A 21,625-nucleotide genomic window follows, 5' to 3' on the forward strand; every position below is an offset into this window, starting at 1 on the left:
CACCAAAGATTTTACCATACATGGCCCTGTCTATCAGGCCCTCAATGCGGCAAAGTCGGCCTGTACAGTTAGCAGAGAAACAGCCCCAAAGCATCATGTTTCTACCTCCATGCTTGACTGTAGGATGGTGTTCTTAGGGTCATAGTCAGCATTTTTCTTCCTCCAAACACGAAGACTTGACTTAATGTCACAGGGCTCAATTTTTGTCTCATCTGACCACAGCACTTTCTCCCAATCCTTCTCTGAATCCTTTAGATGTTTATTGGCATGACTGTACATGTGTCTTTTTGAGGAGAGGGAGACTCGCCATGTTTGGAAGAAGAAAAATGTGACTATGACCCTAAGAACACCACCCCTTCGAAGAGTCCTATAGAGTCTATAGTTGTATAGATGTTTTGCTTGGGGATCAAATACTTATTTTACTCAGTGAACTGCAACTTCATTTATAGCATTTGGTTTATGTGTTGTTTTCTGGATTCTGACATTCTGTCTCTATCATTTAAAATACATCTATAATGAAAATTCTAGACCCTTCATTTCTTTGTGGACAAACTTACAAAATCTGCAGGGGATCATCAAATGACTTTTTCCTCTTCTGTATATGTAAAATATTACATATATTTTATCTCCCTTAAAATGCACTTCATATGGATTGGAGATATATAGAAAAATAAAGTTAAATATAACAGACGGGGGAAGGGAAAGGAAAAAAAATGATTAGGAACAACCTCTTGTGATAACTACTTGAATATCTCTATCTGGGAGCAGAAACATCTTTATAAATTGTTTAATTGTTTTTATTACCGCCTGTCAAGGAATTTTTTATGATGTTTGATCCATTTAGTTTCTTCTGTTGTAACCGGTGCCTGTTAGAATTTTCTCTTCCTCATTCAATTGTGGGCGGGAAGTTTGGCCATACACTGTGAGACCGCTAATTGGAGGAAAGGCACACGCCTCCTCTCCGCATAGGCAGAAACATGCTGTGCTGTGAATAGACCAGCTCTCTGATAATCTATTTATAGCACCCACCCCCAACTCAAAATTCCACCTGGTTTATCTCAGTTGGCTGAGAACTTGTCAGAAGTTATCATGCTGATAACAGAAGAACGGAGCAGGAGAAAGCTACGGGACTTAGGTACTTGAACAGAGATAAGTAAACACTACAGGTATATGTGCCCAGGGCAAATTTTATGAGTCAGGTTTACATCCACTTTAGGGACATGTGGCCTGATATGGTTCAGGAGGTGGAGGGGCTTCCCTCAAAATCAATACGAGACCTAAAGGGCCTGGTATGCTGGTGTGGGTGGGGGGAACCCCCACACCCCCCCCCCCCAAATATTATTTTTTTTCCCAGCAATTCTTGTTTTTACGTTCAGCTCTTAACAGGCACCAAATCAACTGCATAGGTGTTAACCTAGGGTAATACCTGTATTGGAATTAGTATGAACAACTAAGACCCTGTTCACACTGGGGCGACGCTACTTGCCGGGGCGACCTCACAGGTCACGGTGTGCAGCTCGCACCGCAACCTCAGAGCGGCCGGCACGGACTTCATATCATTGAAGTCAATGCAGGTCGCTCCAGGTCGCCCCAAAGAAGCTCCGGACCCTTTTTCTAAGTCGGAGCGACTTGTGTTGCTCCTATTAGAACGGGTCCACAGCTTCTCTATGGCAGGCGACCAGGTCACCTGACAGGTCGCCCCAGTGTGAACGGGGTCTAAGAGTGTGCAGGCACTGATATAGGCCAGGACTACATAAGATTCTATGTGCCAGTAATTTTATAAAAAAATCTCTGTATAAAAGTTTATCATTTGACCATCAACACTTCATCTTAGCCCAGGAGTCAGTGGGATTCAGGCATTTGTCCTGCTCAGACTCCGAAAATCCTGTCATCAGGCTTAGGCATTAAAAGTACATCTGTCATAAAATAAATGTAGAGGCTGACACTGCTTTCTCATCTATGAAAATGCTGTCTTCAGGAATTTTGAGTCGCAGGCCTGGAACAAGAATACAGCAAATAAAAGGAATTTTCTCCTATGCTTGTTCTGAATCAGTGCCTCAGACACTGTAGAAGACATTGGATTAGCATGACAGCCAAGCATTGAAATCTGTATGGTACATTCTGTGTTTCTACTTTGAAATGGCTGAACAGAAAGGTTTTAGTAAGGCCTTATTGTACCTGTGAGTGTTGGCTTTAATGTATAACTATGGTGATTGTTTAACTTTAGTGGAACTACCCTGCATCTGAGCACCACAAACCAAAAACACGATTTAATTTAGTTTTTACTATTCAAAGTAATCTTGCCCATCCATGTCTCCATGCTTTATTTTACTGAGAAATCACTTTGATACGCTCCTTTTAGCATTTATGGTCGCAGCCATCTTGAATAAGGGCAGATGCTTAATGTAGCATTTACTTTGTGGATTCCATCTGCCCTTCGCTTAGGCATGCAGACAGGAAGGTGTGCTTAGCTGAGAAAACCCCTCCTGGAGACTCTTGGGTTTTATGACCTCATTTGCCTAGGCCTGGAAACCAAGAAATGTAAAAAAAATTTTAAACAAATATAATCTACCTTTCTATCTATATACTAAAGCTAGCAGCATAAGAATGAAAAATGGTCAGTGTTGATTGCGAAAATGAAGTTACTCTTTAACTTGCAGTATTACATACATATCTCTTTTCTTTCCAGGCAAATGATGTGTGTAAGTGCAATGGATGGAAAAACCCAAACCCACAGACAGCACCCAGAATGGACCTCCAGCAGCCTGCGGCCAGCCTGAGTGAGCCATGCCGAAGTTGTGGGCATTCTCTCGGTATGAATGCTACATAATGCATAACTTCTACAGTATCTCACAAAAGTGAGTACACCCCTCACATTTTTGTAAATATTTTATTCTATCTTTTCATGTGACAACACTGAAGAAATGACACTTTGCTACAATGTAAAGTAGTGAGTGTACAGCTTGTATAACAGTGTAAAGTTTCTGTCCCCTCAAAATAACTCAACACACAGCCATTAATGTCTATACCGCCTGCAACAAAAGTAAGTACACCCCTACGTGAAAATGTCCAAATTGGGCCCAATTAGCCATTTTCCCTTCCCGGTGTCATGTGTCTCGTTAGTGTTTTTAAGTTTCAGGTGTGAATGGGGAGCAGGTGTGTTAAATTTGGTATTTATGGCGCTCATATTGGTCACTGGAAGTTCAACGTGGCACCTCATGGCAAAGAACTCTCTGAGAATCTGAAAAAAATAATTGTTGCTCTACATAAAGATGGCCTAGACTATAAGAAGATTGCCAAGACCCTGAAACTGAGCTGCTGCATGGTGTCCAAGACCATACAGCAGTTTAATAGGACAGGTCTCACCTTGGTTGACCAAATAAGTTGAGTGCACATGCTCAGCATCATATCCAGAGGTTGTCTTTGAGAAATAGGCATATGAGTGCTGCCAGCATTGCTGCAGAGGTTGAAGGGGTGGGGAGACAGTCTGTCAGTGCTCAGACCATACACTTTACACTGCATCAAATTGGCCTGCATGGCTGTCGTACCAGAAGGAAGCCTCTTCTAAAGATGATGCACAAGAAAGCCTGCAGTTTGCTGAAGACAAGCAGACTAAGGACATGGATTACTGGAACCATGTCCTGTGGTCTGATGAGACCAAGATAAACTTATTTGGTTCACATGGTGTCAAGCGTCTGTGGCAGCAACCAGGTGAGGAGTACAAAGACAAGTGTCCCCTGTCTACAGTCAAGCATGGTGGTGGGAGTGTCATGGTCTGAGGCTGCATAAGTGCTGCTGGCACTGAGGAGCTACAGTTCACTGAGGGAACCATGAATGCCAACATGTACTGTGACATACTGAAGGAGAGCATGATCCCCTCTCTTCGGAGACTTTGTCGCTGGGCAGTATTCCAACATAATGACCACAAACACACCTCCAAGATTACCACTATCTTGCTAAAGGAGCTGAGGGTAAAGGACTGGCCAAGCATGTCTCCAGACCTAAACCCTATCCTCAAACGGAAGGTGGAGGAGCGCAAGGTCTCTAACATTCACCAGCTCTGTGATGTCCTAATGGAGGAGTGGAAGAGGACTCCAGTGGCAACCTGTGAAGCTCTGGTGAACTCCATGCCCAAGAAGGTTAAGGCAGTGCTGGAAAATTATGGTGACTTCTCAAAATATTGACACTGGGCCCAATTTGGGCAATGTCACTTATGGGTGTACTCACTTTTGTTGCCAACGGTTTAGACATTAATGGCTGTGTGAGTTATTTTGAGGGGACAGCAAATTTACACTGTTATACAAGCTGTACACTCACTACTTTACATTGTAGCAAAGTGTCATTTCTTCACTGTTGTCACATGAAAAGATAGAATAAAATATTAACAATAATGTGAGGGCTGTACTCACGTTGTGAGATACTGTAATTGTATCTATTAGGATTGAATGGGTTTCCAATTTTTTTTAAAGTTGTATCTCAACTGTTGCCCATAGCAACCAATCAATTTATTTTTTTATTTTTCTACACGGCTTAGTAAATCATTTAAAGCGGAGTTCCAGCCCCAAAATCATGCCTGCCGATAATATGGCAGCTGCTTCCTTATCCTTTCCTGAGCCCGATTTGGATATTCCCGGCATTTTTATTTTTTTTTTACTTACCTTTTTAGAGAGGATAATATACTCACCGTACCATCCACTTCCTCCTTCCTCTGCCGCGGCCCGCGCCGTCACTTCCTGTCCCGCAATGCGTCCTGGGACCTCTTACTCGTGGCTCCCAGGATGCAATGGGCGGTGACGAAGGCGGCCGTCCGCTCCTCTCATCGCGTGATTTCCAAACAGGAAATGACGCGATGTTAGGCGGAGCACAGTACTCCACAGTACATAGTACTGGGCATGCGTGAGATTTCGCGCTGGATTCACCGGCCTCTGCCCACTACAACCAGGAAGCAGGGCAGGCATTTCCCCACAACGGACTCGGCGATCCAGGTCAAAGATGGCGGTGCTCACAAGAATTTTTATAAAGTAAGATTTCTCTAGCGCTCATCGACAGACGTAGTCCTCGGTGATACACCACCTTCGGGTTATGTTACCTCCGCAGGAGCAGGACTAGACAGGAAATTAAAAAAGCTCTGGCCACACCCTAGGGGCAGTCCCAGAGGGTATATCCTCTCTCTCTCTGCCTCAGCAAATCAGTTATTTTCTGTCTAGTTAGGAGTAAGGACCTAGATACCTTGCTGGGATCTTAGGTCCTGGCAAGAAATTTTTTTCTAAAAGGATTTTTGGACAGCTTTTTTTCTCCAGTGTTCCTGTGAGATCTTCAAGCAAGAAAGCTGAACTGGGCGACGGGCTGGATGTTGAGATCCGGTGGTCACCCCAGTTCAGCCTACGAGCGCGTGCAGGCCATAGCTCCACGCTGAGTCGGCCGCGACAAAGTCCCATTAAAGGACTGAACCCGCGAGTTAAACGTCTCGCTGAAACGCCAAAGACCATGAGTCACGGCGTCTGTATCGGTCGACAGCCCTCCCGCCCCGGTGGAGAGGGGTACTGTCAGGAGTTGGTGCCCGCCTGGTTCCGGTATGGTGAGTAGTATGTTCCCCCTGTTTTCCCTGACGGGTTTTGTGGTGAACGCGGGCCCCTCTCTGTATGGTAAGAAAGAGTTTCTTTCTATCCTATAACATGTCACAAATCCTCCTACTTTGAGTGTGATTTTATGTGTGCAAAAGCCAGGAGGCTTGGTTTGGGAGCTAACAATCTATTGTATACATGTTTTAAAGATGTAATCTGTGGCATTCTGGGAATCTTATGGGTTAAGTATAAGCTACCTACCAGTCAGAAGCCATGGACATGTAGACTGCCTTCCAAGTCAGATCTCCAGCTAATAGCAGGCCTCCCGAACGGCCATGCGGTCCGCCAGGGCCGGTACCGCCAAACACGCCATATCCCCATGCAGAAGCGACTTCCAGCAAAGTCTATTATCACACATGGAAGACTTATATTGCGTGGTGCGAATCTTTAGGATTTCCTCCACGTACCTATTCGGTGTCTCGAATATTGGCCTTTTTGCAACAAGGGGTTGAGCAGAAGCTAGCCTTGAGCACCATCAAGGGTCAAGTTTCAGCATTAGCAATCTTCTTTCAGAAACCTTTAGCTACCAAATCCTTGGTGCGGAATTTCATCCAGGGGGTGCGGCACCTGGCTCCTCCAGTCCGCGCGCCCTTACCGCCCTGGGATCTTAATTTGGTTTTGTCGGTTCTACAGAAACCTCCCTTTGAAAACATCAGGGAGATTCCCTTGCTTACTTTATCCCAGAAGGTGGTCTTCTTGGTGGCTATTACTTCTGCTCGCAGGGTGTCAGAACTGGCTGCATTATCATGCCAGTCCCCATACCTAGTGATTCATAGGGATAAGGTAGTACTTCATCCTAAGCCATCTTTTCTTCCTAAGGTGGTTTCAGATTTTCATCTGAATGAAGATATTGTACTACCTTCCTTGTGTCCTCAGCCCAAGCATCATCGGGAACATGCGTTGCATTCCTTGGATGTGGTTCGGGCAATCAGGGTATACCTGAAAGCTACGGAATCATTCCGTAAGACGGATTCACTTTTTGTGATCACGGATGGCCCCAGAAAGGGTTTGCCTGCATCTGCCGCGACCATTGCCAAATGGATTAGACAAACGGTGGTACAGGCTTATTCTATTAAGGGTCAGAGTCCTCCGTTCCCTGTTAGGGCGCACTCCACTCGAGCGCTCAGTACTTCCTGGGCCTTTCGCCATCAGGCGTCAGTGGTCCAGGTATGTAAGGCGGCCACTTGGTCGTCGGTACATACCTTTACTAAATTCTATAAAATTGATGTGACGGCATCGGCGGATGCCTCATTTGGCCGCAAGGTTTTGCAGGCCGCAATTTGAGGAGACCGGTGGTCTACCTCGAGGGTTTTTTTCTGTTTGAAAAATTTTTTTGTTGAGTCTCATCATTAAGGATGAGCATTGTAAACTTCTAGTTGGCACCGGTTGGGCCTTCTAGATTGGGATTTGATTTCCATTTTCCCACCCCTCAGTTGTGATACTGCTCTGGGACGTCCCGAAGGTGGTGTATCACCGAGGACTACGTCTGTCGATGAGCGCTAGAGAAAAATGGATTTTTGTAAAATCTTACCGTAAAATCCTTTTCTCTTAGCTCATCGACAGACGTAGTCCCCGCCCCTCTGTTTTGGAGTTGGGTTGGGTTAAATTCTCTAAGCACTGCTTTTCACATAACTGATTTGCTGAGGCAGAGAGAGAGAGGATATACCCTCTGGGACTGCCCCTAGGGTGTGGCCAGAGCTTTTTTAATTTCCTGTCTAGTCCTGCTCCTGCGGAGGTAACATAACCCGAAGGTGGTGTATCACCGAGGACTACGTCTGTCGATGAGCTAAGAGAAAAGGATTTTACGGTAAGATTTTACAAAAATCCATTTTTCATGCTTGCAAACATATTACTACAATGTATGAAACGGGATTAGCGGATGTATAGAGGTCTAAGGCTCCATGTACACGGGACGTTGTTAAAAGTCCCTTTGAATGCTGGAATTTTTAGGACGTTTGAAACGTCCGTTCGGTCACGTTTGTACCCGCGTTTAGTGGCGTTTGCGGGCGTTTAGAAGCGTTCCTAGAGGTCAAAAAAATTATTCCCCTTTAAAATGGAAAAACGCGAACGCTAAACGCGGGTCATCGCGTTCAGACGCGCTCGGACGCGTTTGTGCGTTTGAAACGCCGGGAAACACACGTTCGAACGCAAATAATTGCGTTCTAAAAACAGTCCCTGAACGCAACTGCCTGCAAATGACTGTAAACGACCTGGTGTACATGGACAGATAAGATAAAATGTAGATGGGTTCAGGGGCTTCTGAAAAAAATGCCCAACTGCTCCTAAACGGCCATTTCCAGCGTCCCGTGTACATGGAGCCTTAGGGTCACTGTTTGGGGGATATTAAAAGTAAGCGATTCTGTGGCTGGAACTCCGCTTTAAAGCTTATTGCCTGTACTCCATTTAAGTCAAAATTTGTATTGGACACCCTCTATTAATTCCTCTAAGCGTGTTCATTTTCTTCTAAAGAGCTTGCCTTGTCCTTTTCCCTTCAGGAGAGTTAGTTTACAAGCAGGAGTAACCCTTGAATCTCTGGTGGTGCACTTCTTTTTTTTCATTACTACCTTTTTTTTTTTTTTTTTTTTGCTTTTAGGCCTCTGTAGCAATAATGGTGTTCACCTTATAAATCCTTAGTAAACAGTGCCGTCTCCCTGATGCATTTCTTCCACTTTACCTTCTTTGCTATTTCTTCTGTGGTTGCCTGAAATTATGATTACCAATTCATTTTTAAATTTTTTTCCTTACTTTTGGATTAGCACATGTTGTTTAATTACTGTGTTATTGACGTACAAAGCTGCATGAAACAAGAACCAGTAATGTATGTCTGCAGGGAACTTTTTTTTTTGTTTTGTTAATGTGATGCCATCTATTCACTGTCCTTTCTTATACAACTGAAAACCTTTAAAATGATTGCATATACCGTATTTTTCGCCGTATAAGACGCACCCAATTTTAAAGGAGGAAAATCTAGAAAAAAAAGATTCTGAACCAAATACTGTAGTAAAATATTTTATATAAACTGTATAAAGTTAACAGCAGTTTAAGAACAATTTTGAAAGGAGCCTTCAGTAATCAAGGTATAGCGTGCCCCCTATCAATGCAGACCACAGCGTGCCCCCTGTCAATGCAGATCACAGCGTGCCCCCTGTCAATGCAGACCACAGCGTGCCCCCTTTCAATGCGGAGTGCCCACAGCGTGCCCCCTTTCAATGCAGAGTGCCCACAGCGTGCCCCCTTTCAATGCAGAGTGCCCACAGCGTGCCCCCTTTCAATGTGGAGTGCCCCCTTTCAATGCGGAGTGCCCACAGCCTGCCCCCTTTCAATGCGGAGTGCCCACAGCCTGCCCCCTTTCAATGCGGAGTGCCCACAGCCTGCCCCCTTTCAATGCGGAGTGCCCACAGCCTGCCCCCTTTCAATGCGGAGTGCCCACAGCCTGCCCCCTTTCAATGCGGAGTGCCCACAGCCTGCCCCCTTTCAATGCGGAGTGCCCACAGCCTGCCCCCTTTCAATGCGGAGTGCCCACAGCCTGCCCCCTTTCAATGCGGAGTGCCCACTTTCAATGCGGAGTGCCCACAGCCTGCCCCCTTTCAATGCGGAGTGCCTCCTTTCAAAGCAGAGTGCCCACAGCCTGTCCCCTTTCAACAGAACGATCGTGCGGGTCACTCGGCTCAGACTGTGTATTTGCCGTATAAGACGCACCAACTTTTCCCCCCCAGTTTTGGGGAAGAAAAAGTGCGTCTTATACATCGAAAAATACGGTAATTAGTAATCAGAATCAGGCATGCAATCTAACAAGTAGCATGTGAGTCAGCGCTCACCGGCAGTGGTGAAGATAAATCATAAGTACATAAATCAACAAAGATAAATAAGGTCCATACAGTCCTTAGTGGTGGGGAGAGGTCAAAAGCGAAATCCCTGAAAGGATGAATCCACGAGCAGATGGGGATGGCTCGCACAATATCGCAGGCAGCGCCTCAAGCAGAAAGTAGGGATTCCCTCAGGGAAGACCAAAAACAGCAACTTTATTTAAAAACACTTAAATCAAGGTGTGCTGCTCACCAGTGGTGTATTTTGGTTTTGTGCTGCCCTAGGCAATACTAAAATTGGGCGCCCCCCCCCTCCCCTCCTATGTAAATTTGTCCCACCCTTTTTTTAACGGATGTGACTCCCTCCAAAATTGAAGAACTGCAAGCCCCAGCATGAACCCCTGAGATCTCACGAGAGGGGGGGGGGGGGGTGGGAGGAGGGGGTGAGGGGGGATGAAAGGAGGGTGAGAGAGATGTGGGGTTGAGAGAGAGAGGGGTGGAGAGAGAGAGGGGTGGAGAAAGGGGGATGATAGGGAGGGTGAGGGGGGATGAAAGAGAGGGGGTGGAGAGGGGGGGGTGAGAGAGAGAGAGAGGGGGATCAGAGAGGCAGCTCTAGCAACCAGTGGCCAATAGAGTCTCAGGTGGAGGGGGGGCGACTTTTTTGCTGCCCCCCTGTAAAGTGCCGCCCTAGGCCTGGGCCTTGTTGGCCTAGGCCAAAATACAGCACTGCTGCTCACAAGACAACTTGATGTAAGTGTTTTTAAATAAAGTATTACTGCTTTTAAACTCCCACTCACTTGGCGCCCTCCCTTTTTGCTGTTTTTATTTATTTTTTGTCTTATCAGAATCAGGCAGCTGCAGTTGAGGTTTGTAATCAAAAAGCAAGAACTTCTGTCTATTCAGTTTCTTGTCAGGCCATTTTCTGAATAGAATGTGTGTGTTTGGGCCTCTTTATACAAAAGCTTGTGGGAACCTGAAGCAGAACTTCACCCCAAAGGGGTGTAAACCCGCCTACTTCCTATCCTCCAAACCTCTAATGCCACTTTTTTTTGTGACAGTTCTCCTTTTGGGGAGATTTTGAGATGACAGAAAAACCAATAGGGATTTTAACTACTATCTATGTCTGAAATCAAAGAAAAGATATTTCTCTTACGTCCTCCGACAGTCGCCGCCTCTTCATATTCGTCACAATGGGGTATTAGACTTTGCTCCGAAGGAGTAGCTAGGCAACAGAATATGTTAACATTAAAGCTTTTAACATATCCCACCCACAGGGGGTGGTCCCCTCAGTCAATACCCTCCTACTTCCTGCAACCATATCCCAGTTTCAATGTCTAGCTTGTCAGAAGTAGCTGGATCTCTCTATGCTGGGGCTTTTTGCCTCAGCCTTTCTCTTCTTTTTTGATTTTTTGTTTGAGTTTTTTCTCTCTCTTTACTTAGCTGTTCTTTTTGTCAGCGTTAGTTCTTCTGATGAAGAGGATTCGTGCGGGCTGGGTCTCGGGCTGATCCCCCTGGTCGCAGGTCGTGGGCCAGTGGCTTCCCAGCCTGCCGTCGAGCGTTCAGCCAGGTAACGCTCCTGGCGCAGTGAACGACCCATCCCTGTTCGGTGCAGGGATGATTGGTGAGGTGGCTACCTCACTGGACGCTGTGCGGTTTCTTAACCCCGATTTTGTGCGTCCTGGATGCGACTCTCCCTGCCTCATGTGCAGCGGCTTGTTCGCCTGTGCGGGTTCCCCACGCCATTATGAGGTAAGTGTATCTATGTGGGGACCTGTCTGTCGGGGGGGGGGGGGGGGGGTGTCAGTCTGGGACTGTGTAACCTGCCTCTGTTCACACTGTCTCCCTATCGCTCTGGCTGCATGCTGTGGGCTGCAGGGGGGGGGGGGGGGGGGGCTGTGTGACACTGTCTGTGTCAGCCTGTGTACAGTGTGAAGGGCTGTGTGCTGTGGGGCATGTTTTTGTCATGTTTGGGGCACGATACAGCGATCGCTGCGGCGATCCGCCATGTTTTTTTTTTACATGGGTGGTGTTCTATGCATCACAGTAGTGGGGGAGCGGCGGTTTCGGCGCCAAACGGCGCCATTTTGCCTGCGCTCGCTCCAGCCGCATGTTTTCACTGCGGGCGGCCATTTTCTTGTAGCCTTCCATAGGCTTTAATAGAGCGCCCTGATTACATCACTTCCTCTTTCCTGGGTGCACCGATCGAGGCGGCAGCAGCAGGGGTCTCCTCAGGTTTTATCCTTCTGTTCCTTCCTATATCCATTGCCTGTGTTCAGTTTTATCCCTGTGGGGGTCTCATTGTGCTTGTGTGTGTGTGCGGTGGGCTGCGCTCGCCGCGCTTGTTAAAGGGGCAGTTAACCCTTTCTTCTCCGGCATATTTTTTTGGGGCAAATGGATTCTCAGGAGGGCAAATTTCCTGCCACCTTGGTGGGAAGCCAGGGGACTGCTGTTTCCCCCCAGGGGGGGATTTAGCCGAAGTGGTGGCTAACCTTGCTGCTCAGGTGCAGATGCTGGTGGCTGCTCAATCCACTAAAAGACCCAGAGTTTCTATTTCCTCTGATTCTGAGGGTGAAGGTGATGGGGCTGCTATGGCTGGGGTCTCCTTATCAGGGTCCCTTTCCTCGTGGGGTCCGAGGTGGAGGCTGAGGTTGAAGGGGTTGATAATTCTCCCCCTGGCTCGCCTGAAGAGCTTGCAATCATGGAGGAATTGGTTGCTTCTATAAAACAAACGCTGCGGGATGAACTGTGTCCTCCCGCTGCCTTGGCGGCTTATGGGACGCAGAAAAGACGCAAGACATCGCAGGTCTTTCCCTGCACTGATGATTTTCAGCGCGCTGTTAAGGAGCAATGGCGCAATTTACGCAAACCTTTTGCTGTGCCAAGTAGGTTCAGGCTGCGTTATCCTTTCACGCCTGCCACTGATGAACGGTGGTGTGTGCCACCCCCGGTGGATCACGCAATTGCGGTTTTGAACAAATCCACTGCGATTCCTGCAGAGGATACCCCGGTGTTCCGAGATGCCACGGATAGGGGAATGGAGTCTCTTGCCCGTCATACTTATTCTGTTACGGGTTCGATGCTTAAAGCTCTGTTTGCCTCTCTTATGGCAGCCCAGGCTGTCGCAAGTTGGACGCAGGTGCTTAGGCGCGTCCTAGTGGCTGATTCGGCCTCGCCGGCGACATTGGATATGGTGGATCAAATCCATCAGGGTGTCATGTACCTGTGTGATGCGGACTTGGACTTCGTGCCGTTGGCTGCACGTGTACAAAGCGTGGCGGTGTTGTCTCGCCGCCTGGTTTGGTTGAAGTGTTGGTCGGTGGACCAATCTTTGCGCAAGACCTTAGCCAATCTGCCTTATGATGGATCTTGCCTTTTTGGGGAGTCCTTGGATACGTTGATATAGGGGATCACGGGCGGTAAGAGCACGCTCTTGCCCCACTTCCCCAAGGCTAAGGGGGCTCCTGGTAAGAAGCATACTAATTTCGGCCTCCTCAGGGGTCCTTTCGTGCCTTTCGGTCGCACTACAAGGGCAAACCGTTCAAGGGTCAAGGCTCCCAAAAGAAGCCGTGGTCTGGTAAACAGAAGTCCGGGCAGTCCGGACCCTCTGCCCATAACAGTGCGGCCTGAAGGGGCGCCCTCACCCAGTTCTGGGGTGGGGGGACGCTTGCTCTTTTTTCTTCAACCCTGGCTGGCCCGCGTGCGGGACCGGTGGGTTCAGGAAATCGTTCGATCTGGCTACAAGATCGAGTTTCTCTCTCGGCCGGAGAGCAGATTCTTTCCCTCAAATCTTCAACTGTCTCCGGAGCGTTTGCGGGACCTGAGGGCTCAGGGAGTGGTGGTTCCGGTGCCTCATCGGGACAGATTTTGGGGGTTTTATTCCAATCTGTTCACTGTGCCCAGAAAGGAGGGCAAGGTTCGTCCAATTCTGGCCTTAAAGGCTTTGAACCGCTTTGTGCGGGTTCGCAAGTTCCGCATGGAGTCCCTGCGGTCGGTGGTGGCTGCCCTGGTTCCGGGGGAATTCATGGCCTCCATCGATCTGAAGGATGCGTACCTTCACATCCCGATTTTCGAGGGTCACCAGAGGTTCCTTCGATTCGCCATTGCGGAGGATCATTACCAATTCGTGGCGTTGCCTTTTGGTCTCGCCTCGGCTCCTCGGGTTTTCACCAAGGTGCTTGCACCCGTTCTGGCTTTGTTGAGAGCTCAGGGCATCTCTGTCCTGGGGTATCTGGACGACATTCTGGTTCGGTCTGCGTCCAGCCAGGGTCTGGAAAAGGACCTATCCGTCACGAAGCAAACTCTACAGGAGTTTGGTTGGACGATAAATTTTCCAAAGTCGACGCTGAGTCCGTCGGTTCGTCTTCCCTACCTGGGAATGATCCTGGACTCGATCCAGGCGAAGGTCTTCCTGCCAGAAGACAAGCTCAGGACTCTTCAGGAGGAAGTCAGGTCCCTCAGGGACAGTCCGTGCTCGTCCCTCCGGACGTGCATGAGATGTCTGGGATTGATGGTCTCGGCTTTCGAGGCGATTCCCTTCGCCCAGTTTCACACGCGGGGTCTCCAAGCGGAGATCCTGTCCAAGTGGGACGGGCGACCCCAATCTCTGGATCTTCTAATTTCGTTGAGCCTTCGCACCAGAAGGGATCTTCTGTGGTGGCTCCAGTCCCCAATGATATCGGGGGGCAAGTCCTTTCGTCCTATCTCATGGACAGTGATCACCACGGATGCCAGCCTGTCGGGCTGGGGTGGTGTTCTGGGCGTTCTGTCCGCCCAGGGAACTTGGTCGGAGGGGGAGTCCTCCCTTCCGATCAACATTCTGGAATTGCGTGCGATAAATCTCTGCAGGGCTGTCCGGTTCGGGTGCAGACGGACAATGCCACGGCGGTGGCCTACATCAACCACCAAGGGGGCACCAGGAGTGCCCGAGCGGCTCGGGAAGTGGCCGACATTCTGTCTTGGGCCGAGACTCATGTCCCGGCGATAACGGCAGTTCACATTCCGGGGGTGGAGAACTGGCAGGCGGACTATCTGAGTCGCCAGACCCTGGATCAGGGGGAATGGTCTCTCCACCCGGCTGTCTTCCAGATGTGCGCGAAGTGGGGTCTTCCAGATGTGGACCTTATCGCGTCTCGTCTGAACAACAAGGTGAGAAGGTTCGTGGCAAGGACGCGCGACCCTCGGGCAGACGCATCAGACGCGTTGGTGGCCCCGTGGCATCAGTACAGACTGATGTATGCGTTTCCACCGATTCAATTGCTGTCCAGGTTCCTCCGCAGGTTGCACTCGGAACGCAGCACGGTGATTCTTGTGGCACCGGACTGGCCTCGCCGGTCCTGGTACGCAGACCTCGTGAATCTGGCGGTCGACGCCCCATGGCGTCTACCTCTTCGAGACGATCTCCTGTCTCAGGGCCCGATATTCCATCCTGCTTTACAGTCGCTGGCTTTGATGGCCTGGCTGTTGAGACCGAGGTCCTGAAGGATAGGGGTCTCTCCCCTGGGGTCATTCACACTTTGATCAACGCGAGGAAACCTTCCTCAGGGAAGGTCTATTACCGTACTTGGAAGGCCTATTTTGCCTGGTGTGAGTCCAGGGGGTTGTCACCTCGCACGTACTCGGTTTCTCGAGTGTTGTCCTTCAAATGGGTGTCGACCAGCGTTTGGCGCTGGCTACGGTCAAGGGTCAGGTGTCTGCGCTGGCCGTTCTTTTTCAACGTCCTGTGGCTTCTAACTCCTTGATTGCCACTTTTGTTCAAGGAGTGCGGCATCTGGTCCCTCCTAGGAGGGAACCTGTGCCTCCTTGGGACTTGAATCTCGTTTTATCTGTGTTACAACGTGCTCCTTTTGAACAGATCAGGGAGATCTCGTTGTCCAAAAAGGTCGCCTTTTTGGTGGCGATCACTTCGGCTCGCAGAGTGTCGGAGCTGGTGGCTTTGTCCTGCAAGTCTCCGTATCTGGTCATTCACTTGGATAAGGTGGTCTTGCGACCTAATCCTTCTTTTCTTCCGAAGCGAGTTTCGGCATTCCATCTCAATGAGGATATTGTCTTACCTTCGCTGTGCGCGAAGCCTAAACATCCAAAGGAGGTGAGGTTGCACTCTTTGGATGTTGTTCGGGCGATAAGGGTTTACCTTAAATCGACTGAGTCTTTTCGCAAAACGGATTCTTTGTTTGTCCTTCCGGAGGGTCCTCGGAAGGGTATGGCGGCGTCGGCTTCTACCATCGCCAAATGGATCAGACAGACCATTGAACAGGCATATGCTTTGCAGGGAAAAGTTCCTCCTGTGCCTGTGAAGGCGCACTCTACTAGATGTCTGAGTACGTCTTGGGCCTGTCGTCATGTGGCTTCTGTGGCCCAGGTGTGTAAGGCGGCGACCTGGTCGACCGTACACACTTTCACAAAATTCTACAGAGTAGATGTTCAGGCATCGGCAGATGCTTCCGTTGGCCGCAAGGTTCTTAGTGCGGGAGTTCCTTAGGGTCCTTTGTTTTGGACCCCTGGCTGTTGGGATACGTTTTTATCCCTGGGTTATTTGTTTTTCCTGGGTTGTTGCTCCTGTTGAGCAAGTTTTTTTCCTGTTGCCCAGCTGGTGTCCTTCCTTTGGTAAGGTTCCTTTCTTTGATGTGGAGACTGCGTTGCCTCACGGCGCGGCTGCGTTTCCCACCCCTCATGTTTGCACTGCTTTGGGACGTCCCCATTGTGACGAATATGAAGAGGCGGCGACTGTCGGAGGACGTAAGAGAAAACGGAATTTTTGTAAAATCTTACCTGTAAAATTCCTTTCTCTGAGTCCTCCGACAGTCGCCGCCCCCGCCCCTCTTTTGGGGTTTGGTTGTATACTCTACTGCTATTCCACTGAAACTGAGATATGGTTGCAGGAAGTAGGAGGGTGTTGACTGAGGGGACCACCCCCTGTGGGTGGGATATGTTAAAAGCTTTAATGTTAACATATTCTGTTGCCTAGCTACTCCTTCAGAGCAAAGTCTAATACCCCATTGTGACAAATATGAAGAGGCGGCGACTGTCGGAGGACTCAGAGAAAGGAATTTTACAGGTAAGATTTTACAAAAATTCCGTTTTTGACTTACATTTACAATACATAAATTTACACTTGTAGCTGTAAGATGAGCATTGCCCTTCTTGGTATAATATGACCTGAATTTGTATGGACATTCTTCTACTTCTGGTCAGCATTTGGTCCGCATTTTTGATTCTTCTAGTTGATCCAGTTGTGATCCAGTGTGTAGTTACATTGGCAGCAACGTTCAGTTTGTTTTGCTTTCTTCTGGATCCATTATGTTCAAACATCGTTACAATTGGTCCATATTCATTAAGCATTTTCTTTTAAAAAGGCATTTCCTAAAGCAGTATTAACTCAAAAACAGAACTTTAATATATTGCATCTTACCAATTCTTATATGCGAAGGCTGCTTTTGTTTTCTTTTTTAGGCTTTTTTTGCTTTTATTTTCACCAGTTGATCTTCTTCCTGTTCCATTGACAGAAGTTTATTAAACAAATGACTAATGGGGAGTCCACACACTGATCGATTGAAATGTGGCTGGACCCTGCTGGGCTGGCCCAATTTCCATCAGTGGATGGCCAGCTTAAGGATGCACTTCTGGAGATCTGGAGACAGAGGTTGAATCTATTGGATCCGCTCATGAGGCAAACAGGATCGCTGCACTTAAACTTTTAAAAATGTATTTTACCTTCCATCATGAAGGCATTAAAGGGAGTAGAAAAATAAGATTTACTGGTCAGATTTTATATGAAAAGCCGGCACACGAAAAGTCTTCAAGTAAAATACTTTATTCCAACATGGATAGCGGTGACAACATGACAAATGTTGACGCGTCTCGGCTTTGCGCCTTCCTCATAGCATGTACATGTACAATAAAACTTCTATAATGTGAAAACAGCTCCTAAAACTAGGGGCGGTGCATACTTAATTGCAATTAACATCAATACATAACACCAGGGGAGAGGTGGTGTGTTCATGTCGGTCAAGAATCAAGGAAGGTGTCCCATAGGAAAACAAACATTGAATGTCAGTCCACACTTATGCGATGACAGACACTGCATGCGACTTGGAGCGCACCGCTCCTACAATCACACGTAATGTCTGTGCGACACAAACTCAGCCACACTGATTGCATGGGCGAATCAGAATTGCACCGAACATGCACATGCCCTAATTTAGGGTTACAGCAGAATCGGATTGCATAGTGGTTCACACCAGTGCGATCCGACTCGTGTGTGAACTGTCAGCTCGCACCATGACACGCGAACTGTCCCAGGGGCGTAGTAAATAAAACATTGACACCCACAGCGATTCGCATACGGCAGTGCGAATCGCCATGAAAATTCAATGTGACGCAGGAACCCGCAGTATTTTTGCAGGGCTCCCCCATCGCACAAGTGTGAACCGGCACCAACCCTTAATAAACTTCACAATTATTTCAAGAAAAGGTTTATATCCATCCTATTGTTCATTCCACTAGGTGCTCTTGTATTTAGTTTATGTATCCACCACACCTCACGCTGTAGTAAAGTGCGGTGGATATAACCTCCTCTAACTGGTCTTCCAACCTGTTCTAAACCAAAAAGGAAAAAGGTTACCTCCATGGATTTCTCTGAAATGTTTAGACACACTAGAAATATTTTTGGCATTAATGTTGGTTGCATCATTGAAATGTTCAGATATCCTTACTCTTAAATTCCGAATGGTGCATCCAACATACTGTAATTGACAAACACTACATTCTATGATATAAATGACCATTTTAGAATTGCAGTTAATATAATGCCTAAGTGAATAAGACTCTCCTGTAGAAAAGGAGATAACATTTTTACTTTTTTATGTCTTGCACATTGTTTACATGTGAGAAAGCCACATGGATATGATCCCACAGTCTTCAACCAAGAATGAGATATTCGAGGACTGTGGGAGCCAAAAAGTGAAGGTGATAACATGGTTCCTAAGGTGGGAGCTTTCCTACTGGAAAAACGACAACCTTGCTGTAAAATGTTGTACAGTGCGTTATCTGTATATAGAATGGGAAGGCAACATTTGACTATTTTCACTATCTGATCATATTGTGCTGAATTTGATGTTACAAGATGTATGCCTTTTTTGTTTCGACAAGAACGTTTTCTGTCTTTAAGGACCGGGTTAATTAGCCAATGAGAAAGAATGTACTATGTTAATCGATTACCTCTATTTATCAACTCTTCACTATAATTACGTTCTTTTAGCTCTGGTGAACTCTCCTATGGGTAATGCCCGCACAGTGTGTGGAGGATGGCAGCTATTGGCCAGCAACGAGTTCCCAGCACTTTCTTTTCTGAACGTTTTGGTATTTACTGTGCCGTCCTCCTTGTTACCTGTCAAAAGAACATCCAAATAAGCAATTTGGACTGGATGAAAGTTATGTGTGAATTCTAAATTTAGGTGGTTAGAATTTAAGTAGCTCATAAACAAATCAATCATATCGATTGGGCCCCTCCACACGAGGATCAGGTCATCTGTAAAACGAGTACCATTCAATATGATCCCTGTATGGATTGCTGTGAGAGAAAAGAAAATTTTCTTCCCACCACCCCATGTATAAATTGGCCAAAGATGGAGAAAACTTGGAGCCCATCGATGCTCCCTGACATTGTAAATAATATTGGGAGTCAAACATGAAAAAATTATTTTGTAATAAAAATTCTATGACCATCAAAATGAATTCACACAATTCTGAGCTGTAATTACTATACCGTGTAAGATGATGTTGAACCGCTATGAGCGCTAAATGATGGGTATGAATATAAAGATTTTACATTGATTGTAATCCAACAATAGGCAGAAGACCAATTGATTTCATGTATATGACCCAAAAGATGCCCAGTATCTCTCAAATAACCCGGCAATGTGTCTAAACATTTCAGAGAAATCCATGGAGGTAACCTTAGTTCTTTTTCCTTTTTTGGTTTAGAACAGGTTGGAAGACCAGTTAGAGGAGGTTATATACACCACACTTTACTACAGCGTGAGGTGTGGTGGATACATAAGCTAAATACAAGAGCACCTAGTGGAATGAACAATAGGATGGATATAAACCTTTTCTTGAAATAATTGTGAAGTTTATTAAGGGTTGGTGCCGGTTCACACTTGTGTGATGCGGGAGCCCTGCAAATACACTGCGGGTTCCTGCGTCACATTGAATTTTCATGGCAATTCGCACTGCCGTATGTGAATCGCTGTGGGTGTCATTGTTTTGTTTACTACGCCCCTGGGACAGCTCGCATGTCATGGTGCTTGCTGACAGTTCACACACGAGTCGGATCGCACTGGTGTGAACCACCATGCAATCTGATTCTTCTGTAAACCTAAATTAGGGCATGTGCATGTTCGGTGCAATTCTGATTCGCCCATGCAATCAGTGTGGCTGAGTTTGTGTCGCACAGACATTGCGTGTGATTGTAGGAGCGGTGCGCTCAGAGTCGCATGCGGTGTCTGTCATCGCATAAGTGTTGACTGACATTCAATGTTTGTTTTCCTATGGGACACCTTTCTTGATTCTTGACCGACATGAACACACCACCACTCCCCTGGTGTTATGTATTGATGTTAATTGCAATTAAGTATGCACCGCCCCTAGTTTTAGGAGCAGTTTTCACATTATATAAGTTTGATTTCAATTGTACATGTACATGCTATGAGGAAGGCGTAAAGCCGAAACGCGTCAGCATATGTCATGTTGTCACCGCTATCCATGTTGGAACAAAGTATTTTACTTGGAAGTCGTGTGCCGGCTTTTTTCATATAACATTTGGTTTGGACATTCAGCCTGAGCACCGACACTTAGCTCTTTATCTTCCCACAGTGCGGTGGAGCTAGGGTGAGTTACTGTTTACTGGCCAGATTCCCTGGTGAAAATAAAGGAAAAGAGCAAAAAAACAAAAGGCAAATCAATACTGCCACTATCTAAGATTGGGTAAGATGCAATATAATACAGTTTCGTTTTTGGGTTTAATACCAATTGGTTATTTAAGTAAGTGAAATGTTTCATAGCATTGCTGCAGTCAGGCTACCCTTGTACATTTAGAAAGCAAATGATTGTCTTGTTGAATAATTCTGTTTTACAATCGTTTCAGCATATATATCAACAAATTGCAAAATATTCTACACTTGCCATAGTGAAATAAATAAATAATTTTAGCATTTGTTTTATATTGCAGCTGACCATGTGTCTCATCTGGAAAATGTTTCAGAAGATGAAATCAATCGGTTGTTAGGCATGGTGGTTGATGTGGAGAACCTCTTTATGTCTGTGCATAAGGAGGAAGATACTGATACCAAACAGGTCTATTTTTACCTGTTTAAGGTAAGATCTGAACAGCAGCTTTTAATCTGTGTTGTTATTTTGAACTTGAGTTGATATCAATAATAATTTTAATTTTTTGTAGCTACTTAGAAAATGTATTCTGCAGATGATCCGTCCGGTGGTAGAAGGGTCCCTGGGAAGTCCACCTTTTGAAAAGCCAAATATTGAACAGGTAATTTGTAGCAAGATGTTCACCAGTTAAAGTGATTGTAAAGGCAATTTTTTTTTTTTTTTTAAATAACCGGTCTAAACTTACCTGCTCTATGCAATGGAATTGCACAGCGTGGCCGTGAACCTCCTCTTTTCTGGTCCCCCGCTGGCGCGCCTGGCCTCTCTCCTTTGTCCAGTACCCCCATCCCATGGGTGCTCTTGTGCGTGCTGGCATCCATTGACATAGACAGCGGGACTCAGCCCTGTCCCCCTTCCTCGTCACTGGCTTTGATTGATAGCACTGGGAGCCAATGGCTCCTGGTGCCCCAGCAAAGTCAGCGAGTGAGGGGAGAGAAGAGCTGAAGATGTGTATGGCGCTGGTTCAAATGAGGGCTCAGGTAAGGGAAAGGGGGGATGCTGACACCTAAACATATATTTTATCTTAATGCAAGGAACGCATTAAGGTAAAAAAATGTTTAGGCTTTACAACCACTTTAAAGAATTGATGCAGCATTAATTTTAATACAGGCAGTTCAGTATGTTTTCTTGTTAATAATTTGTCATGTCCTTTTAAAACAGGTGTCCATATAGTAATATAGTAATTATGTGCGCCTACTGCCATCGGCAGATTGATAACATGGAATCTCTGGGAAAATCTCCCTGTGCTGTTTG

At 46.7% G+C, this 21,625-nt stretch overlaps 1 protein-coding gene across 1 annotated transcript in view; it reads left to right on the forward strand.

Moving 5' to 3' along the window:
- The window catches only part of KAT2A (lysine acetyltransferase 2A), a 109,462-nt gene that overhangs the window by 15,681 nt on the left and 72,156 nt on the right, over window positions 1-21,625 (forward strand). Inside the window, exons 2-4 of the mRNA XM_082272642.1 lie at window positions 2,690-2,813; window positions 20,658-20,803; window positions 20,886-20,975. Coding sequence (XP_082128768.1) covers window positions 2,690-2,813; window positions 20,658-20,803; window positions 20,886-20,975 — 360 coding nt within the window. The remainder of the gene's footprint in view (window positions 1-2,689; window positions 2,814-20,657; window positions 20,804-20,885; window positions 20,976-21,625) is intronic.

Source organism: Pelophylax lessonae, assembly GCF_965119305.1.
Source record: "Pelophylax lessonae genome assembly, chromosome: 11".
NCBI classification, from domain to species: Eukaryota; Metazoa; Chordata; class Amphibia; order Anura; family Ranidae; genus Pelophylax; species Pelophylax lessonae.